Raw genomic sequence first — 15,901 nt, forward strand, 5'->3', positions numbered from 1 at the left:
ATCAAGAGTCGGACACTTAACCCATTGAGCCACCCAGGTGGCCCGTATTGAGATTAAAAAAAAAATTTTTTTAATGTTTATTTATTTTGAGAGAGACAGAGCATGAGTGGGGGAGGGCCAGATAGAGAGGGAGACAGAATCTGAAACAGGCTCCAGGCTCTGAGCTGTCAGCTCAACTGACTGGGCCACCCAGGCGACAACCACCCCCCCCCCCCCCCCCCCCCCCCCCCCCGCATCGAGATTTCTAAAAGAACAGCCAAGCAGCTTTGAATTACCTGCCGCCTCCAGGAGATGCTTCTTCCTGCTTCAGAAGCCTCTCCCTTTTCTGTATTGTTATTTCGTTTGTCCAATCTAAATACATACTCCCTCCCAAAGGGCAGAAATCGGCTCCCAAAGAGAGAGTCGTTTTGTCCTTTCTTCCTTCTGGTGAACCCACCCTCCTCTCCTCCTGACCCCACTGGAAATGTTCACGATGACCAGCAGCATCCTCATGCAGGATGAACAGAGACCAAACCAAGTGGCTTTTTTAGAGACTGGCTATTTTCAACCATTTATAGAGAAATGGAAGTGCTGTATGTGGAGCGATAAGCGCTAAGTTCATCTAGGGCAAGGACTCATTCGTTCATCCATTCATTCATCGAACAGATGTTACGAAGAGCATTCTGTCCCCAGGAGCGAGAGGAAGTAGCACGGACTGTGTCTTCACGAGGGCTGCACTTCAGGGCGGAGCAGATGCGCCCCAAAAAGCACCAGCTCCAGGTCCCCCATGGCCGTCGGGGAAGGGAGTTCCAATCCTCCAATTTGGAGGCGGAGTTGGAAGGCAGACCCGGAGGCGAGGGCCTGGCAGCAGAGAAGTGGAAGATGTGGGGCTGAAGACTGGGCCATCGGAGTCCCGCGGCGCCCTGGCCCTGGATGTGCAGGGAGACAGGCCTGGGAAGGTGGTCGGACTCCCTCGAGGAGCCAAGGGCCAGACTGAAGTTCTTGTTAGGCGTTACTGAAGGTCATGCTCACAGCTGCCCCGGGGAGTGGCCAGTGGGGAGGCAGGTTCCTGCCGGCGGTGAGAACTACACGGGATGTGTCTGTGACAACGTAGGGGCGATGTAGGAAGGTCAGAACCGGGGTGCCGGCGGGGAGAGTGGGGCGGGATGGCCCTGGCAGATACCTTGAAGAAGGGACAAGAGCTGGAGAAGCAAGGCACATGGGGGTGAGGACAGAGAGTGGGTCAATGGCGACGCTTCCGTTTTGAACTGCGACAGCGGCACCTGTGACTGAAGCGAGGGATGGAAGACAATGACCTTTTTGGTGAGAAGCCTCTGAGTTTAGCTCCGAATGCATGGACAAGAGTCTAGGTCGCATATTTCTTGTGCTTCCAGAAGGAAGCAGCGGTTACAAGAGAAGCAGTCCCCGTAGACCGAGAAAGGAGACTGTCAGCGCTCAGAAGGCACGACCGCCTTGTGAATTTAGGTGTGAAGCGGCACTGGCCTTCCTTCCTTGGATCCCCCTTTCCATCTTCTTCCCCTTTCAAGAGCAACTGAAGCACAAAGGTGACAGATGACCGTTACATGGCAGAAACCACATCGGCAACCACACTCCCCTCCCGCTGTTACAAACCCAATGGTGGCCACGGCCATTCTTGGGGCTGCGGCTCTAAGCCTCATGCTTGCAAATCCTTGGGCTCCTCCGGAGTGAGCTTCATCAGTTTATCCACACAGAGCAGGATGAGGGTGAGGAACCACAGGCTCCAGCCAACCGCGGCCGCGATCCAGCCGTATTCATCCACTCCAGTGTGGCAGCACCGGGCTGCCTGCGGGCAGAAGTCCACATCTAGTGGGGAAGAGAGGGCAAGAACAACGGGGTGCATCACACCAGCCCACCCAGCTCTTCTCCAACGTCCGCAAGAACAGGCAAGGAGGAAGAATACGGTAGCTAACATTTCCAAAGCGTGTGCATGCGCTGTTGCTACGTGCTTCACACACTTTCCCTTATTTATTCCTGCCAGAGTGATGGATACAGTTAGTGTTCCCATTCTACATGAACAAGCTGAGGCTGTGACTCACCCAAGATGGCAGAACAAGAGCTCCAACCCAAGTCTGTAGGAGTCCAAAGCCACGTGCTTCACCTCTCTGTGTTATTGCCCGTTACCCTCCTTCATAAGTGCCCGTAAGTAAACACATTCGGTCATTCAGTGAGGGCAGCATAAAGGGAGCCAGATATAGCATAAAGCAAAACTTTCTAGTAATTGGACGTGTATGACAGTGGTTGGTGCTTTATGAAGTACGGGCCTTCTTGCCATTGGGAATATTCAAGTGGGGGATGGACAGAAATAAGCAAAAGCTACAAAACCAAGCTCCTGCAGAGGATAGAGGCAGATTTTCATGGCTTTTTCCTCTTCTAAGTTTCTAAGGCCTCTGTGGCTGCTGTCCTGTGGATGGGTCATTAAAGCCACCTATACTAAACATCATGAGCTTAGATCGAGGCCAAGCCTGAGATAGCTTTTTATATGTGCTATGCATGCAGTTCTGGAGGCCATGAACAAACCACACCGGTGCACAGAAAGGCCAGGCAGGGACTCAGCCAGTGGACACCAAACAACAGAAAGCAAGGAGGCTTAAGATTCCCTCCCAGGTCCAGGGCCACCTCTGCAGTTAGGGCAGTTGCCAGGAGAAGCTTACTGGGACACTGCTCCAGGGTTCCGGGGTCTGGGTGGTGGGTGGTCAAGGTTGCGTTGATGCTGTTCCTTGCTTCTGGAAGAAAAGATAGAAGATGGTCTCAGGTGGTAGGAAAAGTCATTCCCAGGTATAGAGTTTGAAATCTGTTTTGTGAATCAGTAGTGATACTATGAGATCATTATGGACGTTCCACTCTAGGTACGTTACAACTTCATGCAACAAAGCCAACTCTCTGTTATGGACTGAACTGTCTCCTCTCCCATGAAGTTCATTGAAGTCCTAACCCACAGGAGTGACTGTATTTGAAAAAAGTGCCTTTAAAGAGGCAGTCAAGGTTAAACAGAGTCATATGGGTGGGTCCTCATCCGATATGACTGGTGTCCTTGTGGGAAGAGGAAGACACATCAGGGAGGCACCTGCACAGAGAAAAGACCTAGTGAGGTCACAGAAGATGGTCATCTGCAAACCAAGGAGAGGGGACTCAGGAGCAAACAAACCTGGTGGTGACACCTGAAGTCTTCAGAACTGTCAGAGAATAGATTTCACTTGTGGAAGCCACCCAGTCTGTGGTATGTTGTTATGACAGCAAATGAGTACACTCCCCTTTTCCTTTCACCGTTATCATTCAGAGATGCTTTATCTGCATATCTCATTGACTCATTCCTTCACACCTCATATCCTCCAAATCTCATCTCTTCAGTGCCCAAGGGCCTGTTGTGTACAGCTTTCCAAACACTGTTTTAGCTGTTTTCTATACAAAGAGCTACATCCATAAGTGGTTTTTCTAGTATATATTAAAATAATCACTTAAAAATCTAGAATGTCGTTCCATAATTCTTCAATTCCCTTTAAAAACTTGAGCAAATGTTGAAACCTGAGTTTGATTCTGTACTTCTGATGATTATGTTGGTATTACTCAGGCAGATGGTTATCACAAAAATGAAACCCTGTACAAACAAGTCCACAGGTTGATAGAATATGCAGCCTTTAGAATTGGCTCTCGTTTAATAAGTAAGGAGCACAAAGATAAAAAGAGCTCTAGCAGGAATTCTCAAAGTTTTATCATTTTGGGGGTGAGGTGGGGCTATGGACATGAACATAAAGATCCCAAGCCAGAAAAGCCATTGTCCATGTTCCCTCTCAAACTGACAATGAGCAGATGGATGATCTAAGTCCATTTTGTCCAATATGGCAGTGACTTGCGGCTATAAAAAATTCAGCTTCCTGGTCATATTGGCCACATTTAAAGTGCTCGGTTACCACAATGGATCACCACATTCCAACATACTACCATATTGGAAGCACAGCCTGGATCTGGAACATTTCTGTAGAGGCCACTTTTAGGCAATGGGCTTGAACCCTGGAAACTTGAGGACGACAAAAGGGCCCACAGTGACCACGGAGCTGAATGCCAACAGGCTGATCAAGTGACCCACCTTGAAATAGCCATAGGCCCCAACTGACCAGTTATAACCAGGCACAGTTCCTAAGATTACCAAAAAAGAGGAAAAATTCCATACATTCCCCACACTCCTCTGTTCTGCCCTATAACTACAGCCCCTCACCACCACCGTGTGGCAGACAGTATCTCCTTTGCTGTCCTGCCTGCTGCTCCCTTGCAAAACTTCTATCTCATTTGTTCTGCCTTGGGTGAATTCTTTCACTGCCTGTACTGCTGGCCCCCACCCAGCAACTTGCATCATCAAAAAAATGTTTATTAGATAGTGTTAATCTAGGTAGATCAAAACCAAGAGATCAATTTTAAAGATTTTTTTTCTGGACGTTTATATTGATGTTCTGCTTCCTTGAGGATGCCAAAAACAAAAAGCAAAAACACAAAAAAACGTGTGGCTTGGAAACTTTCAAGGCCCCACTGACTCCAGGTCAGCGTGTCCTTCAAAGAAGCTTGTTGTCACGTAGCAGGACAAGTCAGGAGCAAACTTCTTGTTTAGCCAAAGCCATGAAATTGCTGCCCACTAATTTTATGCCACCCACCCACCCACCCAGGCCACTCCAATGTCCTGCCTAAAGTCTAGTAATTACTTTGATGCAATCTGATTGTTACTGTAAATTATTTACAACTAAATGACTTAGAACTCAGTCTTTATTTGTTTTGGAGAGATTGATTCAACATTTAATTTCCCTTTTAACCCAGATGACTTCCTTGGCCTTGACTTTCATCTCCCCTCTGCCCTAGAATGGAAGTGGTCTATATCTAGAGCAAGTGAGTGGAAAAAACCTACTTAATCAGATGCTGGTATTAGGTTAAACCATTTGAAATTGCCATTTCAATAAGTCAAAAAATTGCTCAATATCAGTAATTTTATATGGTTCAAACTGAATAGCTTAGTTATTAATTTCTAACAGTTTAAATCTCATCCTCCTCCCTTATAAGCACAGCTGGTCAGGGACTGGTCCTAGGTGGGGTCACTTCCAAAGTACAGGGTGCTGGGAGGACCCAACAATTCAGTGTAGTTAGATTTGTCAAGTTTTTTGAGAGCCTATCGTAAGCAAGTCTCTGTGAAGGTAAATAAAAGGAGTAAAACAGTCTTACTTGGGGAGGGGTATTGGAAAATAAAACAAATATGCTAACAGTCATTGAATGTTTACCATGTGCTAATTTATTGAAAGTTCTTTACCTTCAGTACTCTCATTTCATCTTTATGACAACCCTATATATAAGCACTGCAATTATCCCCATGGTATAAGAGAGAGAACTGGGGCACAGAGAGGTTATGTAATTTGCTAAAGTTCACACAGCTGGTAAGTTGTGGAAGCCAGAATTAAGTTGAGGTTGAGTGGCTAGAGCTCACACTCCAAACCTTCAAAGAAGAGGTGGTGAGGCTGAGAGAGACAGATACTGCCCTGAGGGGGACGTTGACAGGTTGGCTTTGGGAGGGGGAAATCTCAAGGAGCTGTGGAGCAAGATCAAAGCTGGAGGGCAAAGCCAGGAGCTTAAGAGTGTAAGGGAGGTCTCTCTGCGTGAGTTGCAGAGCCCAGCCTGAGAAAGCAAGACAGAGGCTGCCACTCAACCCCTCCAGCCTCTGTGATAAGACAAGACAATAACTCAACATCTCCCACGCCCACCGGAGAAGGTAGGAGAATGGTAGGCAGCCTTTGGCAGCTTTCATACCTTAAGGTTTTGTGAAAGTTGCAGAGGAAGTGCAGGATCAAGGGAAGGAGGGAGGACCTTAGGTGAGGATCAGGAGTACAAAGAGGGGATTGCAAACCACAATAGCCAGGGGCACTGAGAAGGAGCCATTGAGAAACAGTAACCAAAAAAATTTTAAGACAGTTTGGTCCCTTGCTGGGAGAGACTGTCTGTACATTGCTTTCTCCTCTTTGTGGCAAAGGCCAATTGAGATGGTTGCTCCTGTCCTAGCTAAGGAGTTGATTATTTGATCATGGTCTTAGGTAAACGTAAGACACCCCCACCCCAACCCACCACCTTCTGCCTAATCCTTTAGATGAAAAAGAACTGTTTGCTCTTTCCTTTGTGCAGGACCAACCCTAGCCAAGGAATCCTCCTCCCTCCTTCCCTCCCTTCCACCCTCCCTCCTTCCTTCCCTCCCTTCTTCCCTCCTCTCCCTCCCCCTTCCCAGGGTAGCCAAGAATAAAGTTCACAGTTCTACCTGCCAAGCAAGCCAAGTGGAAGGAGGCAAATACCAGGCTGAGGGCCAGAGTGGCCCAGGGTGCAGGGGTGAGGGGCTTCATGCTGAGAGGAAGGCGTCTGTCTGCACTATCTCCACAGAGGAGTGCTGCGTGCCATGGGTCCTGTATGCACCGTGTCCGCAGGAGCTTGAAAGCAGTGTTGTCAGAGGTGAATTTCTGCTCTGTGTTTGGGGGAAAAGAGAGGGGGTGGAGCAAAAGAAACCAGCTGTCACTCCTTGCTCTTACCTCTCTAGAAAGGAAGCTGAACTGTGTTGGCTGGGGAGGGGTGGGGGTGAGGTGGGGGGAGGAAGGGAGGGGCGATTTATGCAATTTCCTTGAGTTCACATTTTATCCCTAATGATAAAAAAGAGGACAGGAGAGAAGTTTTGTGCTCTCCTGGTTCCTTGAAATTGAGCTGGCTGCCTCTTCCATTTGAGGTGGAGCACTGGATTCCTTCTTCTCTTTAGTCCAGTTTTTACTGAAACCTACTGTGTGCACCACACTATGCTAAAGTCTGGGACACCTGCCCTCAAAGTGCTTTTATTACAAACACACCTCTTTGAAACACAGTAATGTTTCAGGAATGACTCCAGAAGGACAAAGTACTTTGGTTCTTAGCAACAAGAAGCCACATTTACTGATAGCATGCTTCATGAAAAACATGGCATTGGCATTGGGCCTTAAAGGATGAATGGAATTTTGACAGGCAAAGAGAAGAGGAGGGCACTGTAGGCAGGAGGAACAGAGGAGTAAAGGTCCAGAGAGGAGAGGTGCTCGAGAGTCCACTGTGGCTAGAGTGCAGATAGGGGAGGAGACCAGAGGAAGGTGAGGTGGGTATGTGAATGGATAGCCATGAGGCTAGCAGATTGTAGTGCCAGGCTGGGGAGTTTGAAAGAATCAGTAGGCAAAAACAGGCTTTGTAAAGATTTTGAACCAAGTAATAACATTGATTGAATACCCACCATTTATATGAGAGGCATCATTCTAGGTATTTGGGATTCAATACCTGGGATTCAATGATGCCTGGCATGATCCTACTCTTGATCCTACTCATGGGCCAGCAGTGAGACCAAGTAGTAAAGAAAGACTTGTGATGCTGTATGGTAAGACTCCAATGTAGTATCCTCGGCAGTTGTGGAAATACACAAGAGAGAGTGGTTAAATCTGCCTGAGAGGTATGGGGGAAGCATTCACAGGGGAGGTGACATTTGGGCTGGGTATTAAAGTTTGCATACACAGATGGGAGCGGATGGCCTTTCAAATAAAAGGAATAGCACGCACAAGGGCAAGAGAATTGTCTGTGTGCATGCAGGCCTGCCATGTATAGATATATGCACTATTTTCTTGTACAAAAATTGGTTCAGTCAAGAGAGTGAGAGAGAAAGTCTAGCTCATTCAAAGCTATGCGGAAGGACATGTAAGCCATGTGTAAGCTCAGAGGAAATGTGTCTTTGTATTGGACTGTGTATTGGAATACATCAGCTCAGAGGAGGCATTGTTTTCTAATTTGCCCTAAGGTACAAACTTTAGTGGTGGCCCTGTATTCTTGGGCTTGAGAGCTGGGGGCGGAAGTGCTTTAAGAAGGCTAATCTGCAGGTACACAAATCTAATTTAGACCTACCACTTGGTTGAACATTCAGTTATTGAGTAGTAGCCACGATGTGCTGGGCCTTTGGTGTGGCAGAGGGATCTGAAGTGGGTAAGGCAACACAGCTCCTGTCTTCAAGGAGTTCAGGGTCCAGTAAGGGAGATGGACAAACAAATGATGACAACACAATGAAATAAGTATGGTGAGGAAGTCTCTACAAAGAATGGGAAAATCGTGGAGGAGAGTTGGGGATGAGGGGACTCAGTGAACATTTCAAAATAAAGATGGCATTCTGACCTGAAACTTGAAAGCTGTGTAGTCCGCTAGGTACCGGAGAAGGGAACAGTGTGTGCAGGACCTCCGAGACATGAACGAACGTATGCCCCTTGTCCGGGGAGTAATTACCATCTTGGGAGCATGGGGTGGGGTCACAATGTGTTTGGTTTGACTAAGTGCACACTGTAAATGGTCTTGAATGCCAGACGAAGCAAACTGGACTCTGTCTTACAACTGGGGCACCTTGTAGGGAACTTGTACATGTGGATACCATTATATTTCAGAAACATGGAGGACAATCCACCAAGGGCAGGCCTGGATTCAGAAGATCCTCTCAGAAGCTGTTGCAAAAATCCCAGCCAGATGGGGTGTCTGGCTGGCTCAGTTGGTAAAGCATGGAGCTCGTGATCTCGGCATCTTGAGTTTCAGCCCCGTGTTGAGTGTAGAGCTTACTTAAAAAAAAAAAAAAAAGAAAAAAAAAAAAAAGAAAATCCCAGCCAGAGATGGAAAGAGCCCTGAATTTAAAAGTTGGACTAAGGATAGAGAAGAGGGGAACAGAGTCAAGAGGCATCTAGCTGGCTAATTCAACAGAAGGGAACCCGAGGAGTGGCATCTTGAGTGAAGACACGGTTTCCAGCTGGGGTTCCTGGGTGGCCATGAGGCCAGCCTCGGGTGGAATTCTAGCCTGGCTCTTCTTGACCAAGTGGCCCTGGCAAGTTACTTTATACATCCAAGCCTCAGGTTCTTTATCTGAGAAGGAGGAGGGTCTATCTCATGACTTGCTTTGATGACTTAATGAAGTAATCCATGCAAAGTGCTTCACACAGTGCTGCTGGCCGAAGGCAGTAAGTACTCAGTGAATGTTAACTACCCTTTTGACGGAAGGGTCCTTGCACTTAGAAAATATGGGACAAAGGCAGTTTTAGGGGAAAAAATAATGTTATTTACGTATTGGCTTATTTATATCCTGCCTTGGTCTAAAAAGGGCTTAAGGAAGCTTACATAGGATTAATTAAACTAGATAAAATAAATTTGAAATGAGTGGGAAGAAATGAGGCAAAGAGAAAGTTAGGGTAGGAAATATATAAATGAGTTTAGAGCACAAAATGGCATGCATGTTTTCTAAGCTTTGTGGTGGTCAGTGGGAAGAGGGTAACATGGTCACGTGGATGATTCATGGGCTCGCAAGATGAAAAAAAACCCAAAACAGCATGAATACAACAGTTCCTGATACCAGACTAGAGAGACATTTTCTCCTTGGGTTCTCACAGAGATGACATTCCTTAATGGGACGGACACTCTTCTTGACATTTTCCTCACGGTAAACCCCACACTGACCTTCATAGACGAGGGCTGATTTATCCAGTGGACCCTAGAGATGACAGCAATGTGTGGGGTCAACGAGATTTTCAAGGATCTCAAAAATGTTGGAGACCTTCACGAAAAGAGGTTCTCAGCCAAAATATGAACAACAACAGCAGCAGCCTGTGCATTCGAGAAGAAAAGATTTTTTTCTCAAAAGCAAATTTTATATAATTCATTTTAAATATGGAAACAGAAACAATTGAGTGTAGGAGGTTGGGTGCATGTTCATATGTTTGATGTGAGCGGGGCGTGTCCCTCCAAAATGATGACAGCCTGGGACATGGAAAGCCCGGCCTAGGGTGGTAGTGACAGTGGTTTGAGTGACACCCTTGATCTAAGCTGACAGCATCGTATCAAATTGTGCCAATGAAAATAATTCTGGATCTAGTAGATGGAGAGGGCAAGAACAGTAATCTGTCCCCTCTCTCCTTTTTAACCCACTGTTGTTTGACTGGGGACTGTTTTAGGTGTCTCGAGTCAATTGAAAGAGAAACATTCTCTTAGCAGATGAAAGGATTTTATTATCCTAAAATAGGAAGGGCTTGACTGGTGTCTGCTAACTCATTAATTCCCAAAGGAAGGGCTGCATAGCAACTATTTTCAGAAATGTCACCACTATTAGCTGTTTTTTTTTTTTTTTTTTAAAAAAAGAACAGGTCTGTAATAACTCCATGCAGCTGGTTGCCTCACCTAGCAACTTCTCCCATACATTTTATATCAGGTTTGCTTTGGAGAGCGTATAGGGAAGTTGATTGCTTAAAGCTAGACGTTCTGCAGGAACTTCCTCAAGATTTTTTTTTTTTTTAATAGTTAAGATAGGTGTTTGGTTACACATACTTTTAAAAAAGTCCAGGCTAAAATATTTGTGGCCAGGCTCCATGGTGGTGATTGGGATGGAATTGGCCAGAGGGGTGGGGATTCCATGGTCCTCAGTGCCTCCGATTTTATCTGCTTTCCCTGATAACATTGCATGTAAAAAAAGAGAAGAAGGGGGCACAGTGTTCCCTGTGCCAAAAGACTGAAACCCAGCATTCTGTGGGCTGGAATGGCCTCCTATGGGTAGGATATTTTATGTTAAGGAAGCTTCCCTTGTGGTTCTGATAGGCCCCTTTCCCATCCCTCCCATCTCTGGGAAGAGACTACTGTCTTTGAATTTGGGGCTTTGAACTGAGCCTGGGTGGCTCAGTTGGTTGGGTGTTGGGCGTCCGACTTCGGCTCAGATCATGATCTCACGGTTTGTGGGTTCGAGCCCCTAGTCGGGCTCTGTGCTGACAGCTTGGAGCCTGCTTGAGATTCTGTGTCTCCCTCTCTCTCTGTCCCTCCCCTGCTCGCACACTGTCTCTCTCTCTCTCAAAAATAAATAAACGTTAAAAAATTTTAAATGAACTTGGGGCTTTCATTTCCAATTAACCTGTCCTAAAGAGAATCTTGGCCCCAAATACAACTATGCCTGCTATATTCCAACTTGTGACCAGAGATAGGTCCATAGCTCTTCCTGCAGAGGGCTTTGTCCAAATGTGTTTTCACAAAATAATTGCCAATCTCCAGCTGCTCACAGGACTGAAACATGTAGTTTCACCTGAGCAGGATCTAGTTAACCACACTCACTGCTGTTCCGTTATGGCTCTATAATATGGAGAGATTTGGAGTACACTTTTAAGAAAAATGAAGTCCAATCTGGAGATCATGCCATAGAGTTGATCAAAGTAACAAGGTGAACAAGGTCTAGAGCCCTCCATTTGGAACCATTTCTGAACAGTTCCCAGGATAATTCATTCATCTGCATTAATGCTTCTGTTTGTACCAGACAGAAGTGGGGTTAACAGAAGGATGGGATTTCCTCTTGGCTAAAGCCATCTTCCATGTGGGTCCTGGATCTCATCCCCTCCCTGCCCCCATTTTCTTGGATTGCCCTGCAATCTGTGAACATACTTTGATGATTTCTATGTTTTGCTATTCATTAACAACCATCGTATGGCCATTTTTTGGGTAAATATTTGGCAGTGATTGAAAAGAATGTGTCATGTAGTTGTGGGGTTCAGTGTTCCGTGTAAGTCCATCACATCAGGAGTGCTAATTGTGTGGTTCACATCTCCTGTATTTTTCCTGTTTTTAAAAGTCTGGTCTGCTTATTCAGTTGAGTACTGAGACAGATGATTGTGGGTTTCTCTCTTTGCTTTGTAGTTTTGTCTGTTTTTGTACTAAATATTGGAGGCTGTAATTAGGCCTCATGCAAATATAGAATTGACACCCCAGTGAACTGAACCTTCCTTAAAAAGTCATTTCGAAATACACCTCTCTATCCCTAGTAATACTTTATGCCATCAAGTTTACTTTGTCTGATGTTACTATACCACTTTTCTTTTGCTTAGCTTTGCATGCTGAATCTTTTCCCATCATGTCTTTGAGTTTTTCTAAATTCTTATTATGTCTTAGAAGTATACCTTATAAAAACATAGTGTAGGACTTAAAAAAAAAAAAAAGCAACCCAGTCTTACAATCTTCGTCTTCAATTTGGCCGCTTAATCTGTTTACCTTGGCATGTGTTTACTGATCAGTTTAGATTTGAAGTTCTGTCTTACGGGTGCTCTTTGGTTTTCCCATCTGTTTTATATCTCTTTTCTCTTTTTGCTCACCACTTTTGGGTTGAGTCTTTTATTCCCTTTTTTTAGAGATTACTACATGTATTCTTATCTTTATCAAAGTCTAATATTAATTGATACTTTTACCATCTTCCCAAATAATGGGAAGAGCTTGGAACTTTAATTCTACCTGTCCATTCCTGATTGTTCTATCATTACAGTCATGTATTTTAACTATATACATATCTTTTTAACTTGGTAACTCATTATTACTTTTTTTTTTTTTTACATTTATTTATTTTTGAGAGACAGAGACAGAGCACAAGTTGGGGAGAGACAGGGAGAGAAGGAGACACAGAATCCGAAGGAGACTCTAGCCTCTGAGCCATCAGCACAGAGCCTGACCTGGGGCCTGAACTCACAAACTGTGAGATCATGACCTAAGCTGAAGCTTAACCCCTGAGCCACCCAGGCACCCCTCATTATTACTTTTTTATTCAGTGAATGTTTACTTAAATTTATCCACATATTTACCAATTTATTGTTCCTTGATTCATTTCTGCATGTCTGGTCTTCCATTTATGATGCTTCTTAAGTATTCCCGCAGTGGAGTGACTAATGCTGTCAGTTTTTGTTCGTCACGATATGTTCTCATCTTCCTTTATTCTTGAAAGTTATTTTCACTGAATGTAGAATTCTAGGTTGACAGATATTTTCTTTCAGTGCTTTAAAAATATGATTCTATTTTTTTTGACTCCCACTGTTTATGTTGAGAACTGTCCATCTAACTGCCCTCCCTTATAAGTAATTTGTCTCTTTTATCTTTGGTTGTTTGTAAAATTCTTGTGTTGTCTTTGGTTTTCAGAAATTTTATTACAGTGTGTTCAAGTATGGATTTCTTTTTAATTGTCTGGCTTGACGTTTGTAGACAAGTGAATATGGAGTTTGAGGTCTTTCATCAGTGCTGAGACGTCGGCCATCAAATACTACCGTCCCATTCTTTTCTCTCCACTGCAGACTCTAATTCTCTTACTATTTCCTTTATTCTCTATCCTTTTGTTTTCATGGGCTTTATTCTGAATATTTTCTTCAGCCCTATATATTTTAAAAAATTTTTAACGTATTCATGTTTGACAGAGACAGAGTGGGAGCAGGGAGGGGCAGAGAGAGAGGGAGACACAGAATCCGAAGCAGGCTCCAGGCTCTGAGCTGTCAGCACAGAGCCCAACGTGGGGCTCAAACCCATGAACTGTGAGATTGTGACCTGGTTGGATGCTCAACCAACTGAGCCACCTATCTTTTATTAGAACTCTTATCATCTGTGTCTAATTTATTTTTATAACTACACATTGGGTTCTTTTTTTTAACGTTTTATTTATTTTTGGGACAGAGAGAGACAGAGCATGAACGGGGGAGGGGCAGAGAGAGAGGGAGACACAGAATCAGAAGCAGGCTCCAGGCTCTGAGCCATCAGCCCAGAGCCCGACGCAGGGCTCGAACTCACGGACCGCGAGATCGTGACCCGAGCCGAAGTTGGAGGCTTAACCGACTGAGCCACCCAGGTGCCCCTTCCCATTGGGTTCTTAATTTCAGTTATTTTAGTTTTAGAATTTCCATTTTGTCCGCTATGAAATAACTTTTTGTTATACAGTCTCATTTTTCATGTTTGTGAACAGAGTGACCATAATTTTTAAAAATCTGTTTTATAACTTTAATATTTGTTCACCCCCATTGATCTGTTTCTTTTGTCTATTATTTCTGCTGGTTTTCATCCATGTTGCTGTGTTTCCTTATGTACCTGGTTATTTTTATTGTGTGCACAATTGCAATTACACATATTGTAAAAATAAGTAGGATGAGTCATGGGGTTTTTTGTTTGTTGTTGTTGTTTGTTGTTTTTTTTGTTTTTTGTTTTGGTTGGGTTGCCTCAGTCAGGTACTTGGGGCCAACAACATTGTGTTACCATATGTCTAGTCTCCGATATTGGGCTATTTGTAGCTAAGTTGTAGACTTTGTAAGGGTTAATTTATTTTAGTCACCTTTCTTTCTATGTGAGGCTCATTGGAAATTTTTTTTTCCCCAGGGAAATAGAGATGAGCATAAAAACGTATATCCAAGATTCTCTACCTCAACATTATAATATTTGTGAAAATGAAAGCCTAGAAGCACCTTATAGCGGAATAAAAGATAGCTTCTATCTGTTAAAAAAATTTTTTTTAACATTTATTTACTTTTGAGAGGCAGAGTGTGAGCAAGTGAGGGCAAGAGAGAGAGGGAGACACAGGATCTGAAGCAGTCTCCAGGCTCTGAGCTGTCAGCCCAGAGCCTGATGCAGAGCTTGAACCCATGAACCATGAGATCATGACCTGAGCCAAAGTCAGATGCTTGACCGACTGAGCCACCCAGGTGCCCAAAGATAGCTTTTAAAATGATGTGTTAGAATGATATATTTTTTTCCTTTGATATTTAATGATTTGGAAAAACACTTGCTATATAATACAAAGCAGAAAGAGCAGGATGTGAAACTATATATTCAGTGGGATTCCAGCTATTTATTACACATGCATAGGCAAAGAAAAAGCTTGGGAAGCATCCTATCAAGATGTCAGCAGTAGCCATATCTAGAATTAACACTTTGAGACAATTTTTATTTTCTTCTTTACACTTTTATGGGTCTTTCAAATTTTCTGCAGTGAACACATATTACTCTTATAATCAGGCAATAAAATCAAATTAATGCATTTTATTTAATTATTCATTTATTTTAAAGATTTTATTTTTAAGTAATCTCTACCACCTATGTGGGGGCTTGAACTCACAACCTTAAGATCGAGAGTTGCATGCTCTACCAACTGAGCCAGTCAGGTGCCCCTCAAATTAATATATTTTTAAAAAGGATATTTCACAGGAAAGCAATACAGTCACAACAGAGCAGATAGACTACATTTAACAGTACCTATCTGGTTGTGTGGGAAAATTTTCAATTTCAGGAAATCCTTGGTTGCATTAAAGAAAAATCTTAATCAGATTTCAAGTTGTATTGGGGCACCTGGGTGGCTCAGTCCATTAAGTGTCCGACCTCAGCTCGGGTCATGATCTCAGTCTGTGAGTTTGAGCCCCATATCGGGCTCTGTGCTGACAGCTCAGAGCCTGGAGTCTGCTTTGGATTCTGTGTCCCCCTCTTTCTCTCTGCCCCTCCCTTGCTCATGCTCTGTCTCTCTCTCTGTCAAAAATAAGTAAACATTAAAAAAAAAAATTAAAAAAAACCCCATAGACTCTCAATGTTGGAAAGGGATCTAGAAGCCGTCTGGCCCAATCCTTAACCTAGTAAGGATCCTCTCCTGCCATGAAAGGAGAAGTTAGAGAGTTTGGTATGGCTGCATTTGACTTCTCCTGGCTCTCAAGGTTGTGACTTGGACTTCTGCTAAAATGCCTCAAGTAGCAGGCTTCTTACCAGTTGTTAAGGCAGCCAGTTCCACTGTGGGATAGCTCTACCTGTTAGAAAAGTTAGTGAGTAACTAGCATCAAACAGGTAAGGGCATTTTAAGGTGAAGTTAATGAACAGTAGGAGGGCAGGTCCTGTTCAGCTCTGCAGCCCTATGAGTGGCTATTTCTGGCTCCTTCATTCCCAGCCTTACCATTTGTACAAAATATTTCTGTTGGCACAACACTGCGTGTGGTCAGATTCATTTTGTGTTTAATAAACAGAGATGTGTGTTCTCAAAGAGTAATTTTAAGCTAAGGTTTTGGGGAAATAAACTACACGTTTG

The 15,901-nt window shown here is 44.1% G+C and overlaps 2 protein-coding genes across 5 annotated transcripts in view; one reads left to right on the forward strand and one right to left on the reverse strand.

The window, feature by feature from the left end:
- Positions 1 to 518: 518 nt before the first annotated feature.
- Positions 519 to 6,412, reverse strand: TMEM213 (transmembrane protein 213). 3 transcript variants are annotated; one of them, XM_058724142.1, is made up of 4 exons: positions 6,302 to 6,412; positions 2,673 to 2,744; positions 1,612 to 1,824; positions 519 to 1,531 (listed from the first exon to the last, which is right to left on the reverse strand). In XM_058724142.1, exons 1-3 carry the CDS (start codon positions 6,381 to 6,383, stop codon positions 1,655 to 1,657), a joined length of 324 nt encoding a protein of 107 aa, XP_058580125.1. In that variant the 5' UTR covers positions 6,384 to 6,412; the 3' UTR covers positions 519 to 1,531; positions 1,612 to 1,654. The 3 variants fall into 3 exon arrangements, with proteins under 3 accessions (XP_058580125.1, XP_058580123.1, XP_058580126.1); XM_058724140.1 differs by having other exon boundaries at positions 519 to 1,824; XM_058724143.1 differs by having other exon boundaries at positions 519 to 1,824; positions 2,673 to 2,741; positions 6,302 to 6,409.
- The window catches only part of ATP6V0A4 (ATPase H+ transporting V0 subunit a4), a 96,109-nt gene continuing 86,584 nt past the window's right edge, over positions 6,377 to 15,901 (forward strand). For both annotated transcript variants that reach the window (XM_058724138.1, XM_058724137.1), the window contains exon 1: positions 6,377 to 6,489. The gene's annotated coding sequence lies outside the window, so the exon portion shown is untranslated. The remainder of the gene's footprint in view (positions 6,490 to 15,901) is intronic.

The sequence above is a fragment of the Neofelis nebulosa genome, chromosome 4 (genome assembly GCF_028018385.1).
Source record: "Neofelis nebulosa isolate mNeoNeb1 chromosome 4, mNeoNeb1.pri, whole genome shotgun sequence".
Lineage (NCBI taxonomy): Eukaryota > Metazoa > Chordata > Mammalia > Carnivora > Felidae > Neofelis > Neofelis nebulosa.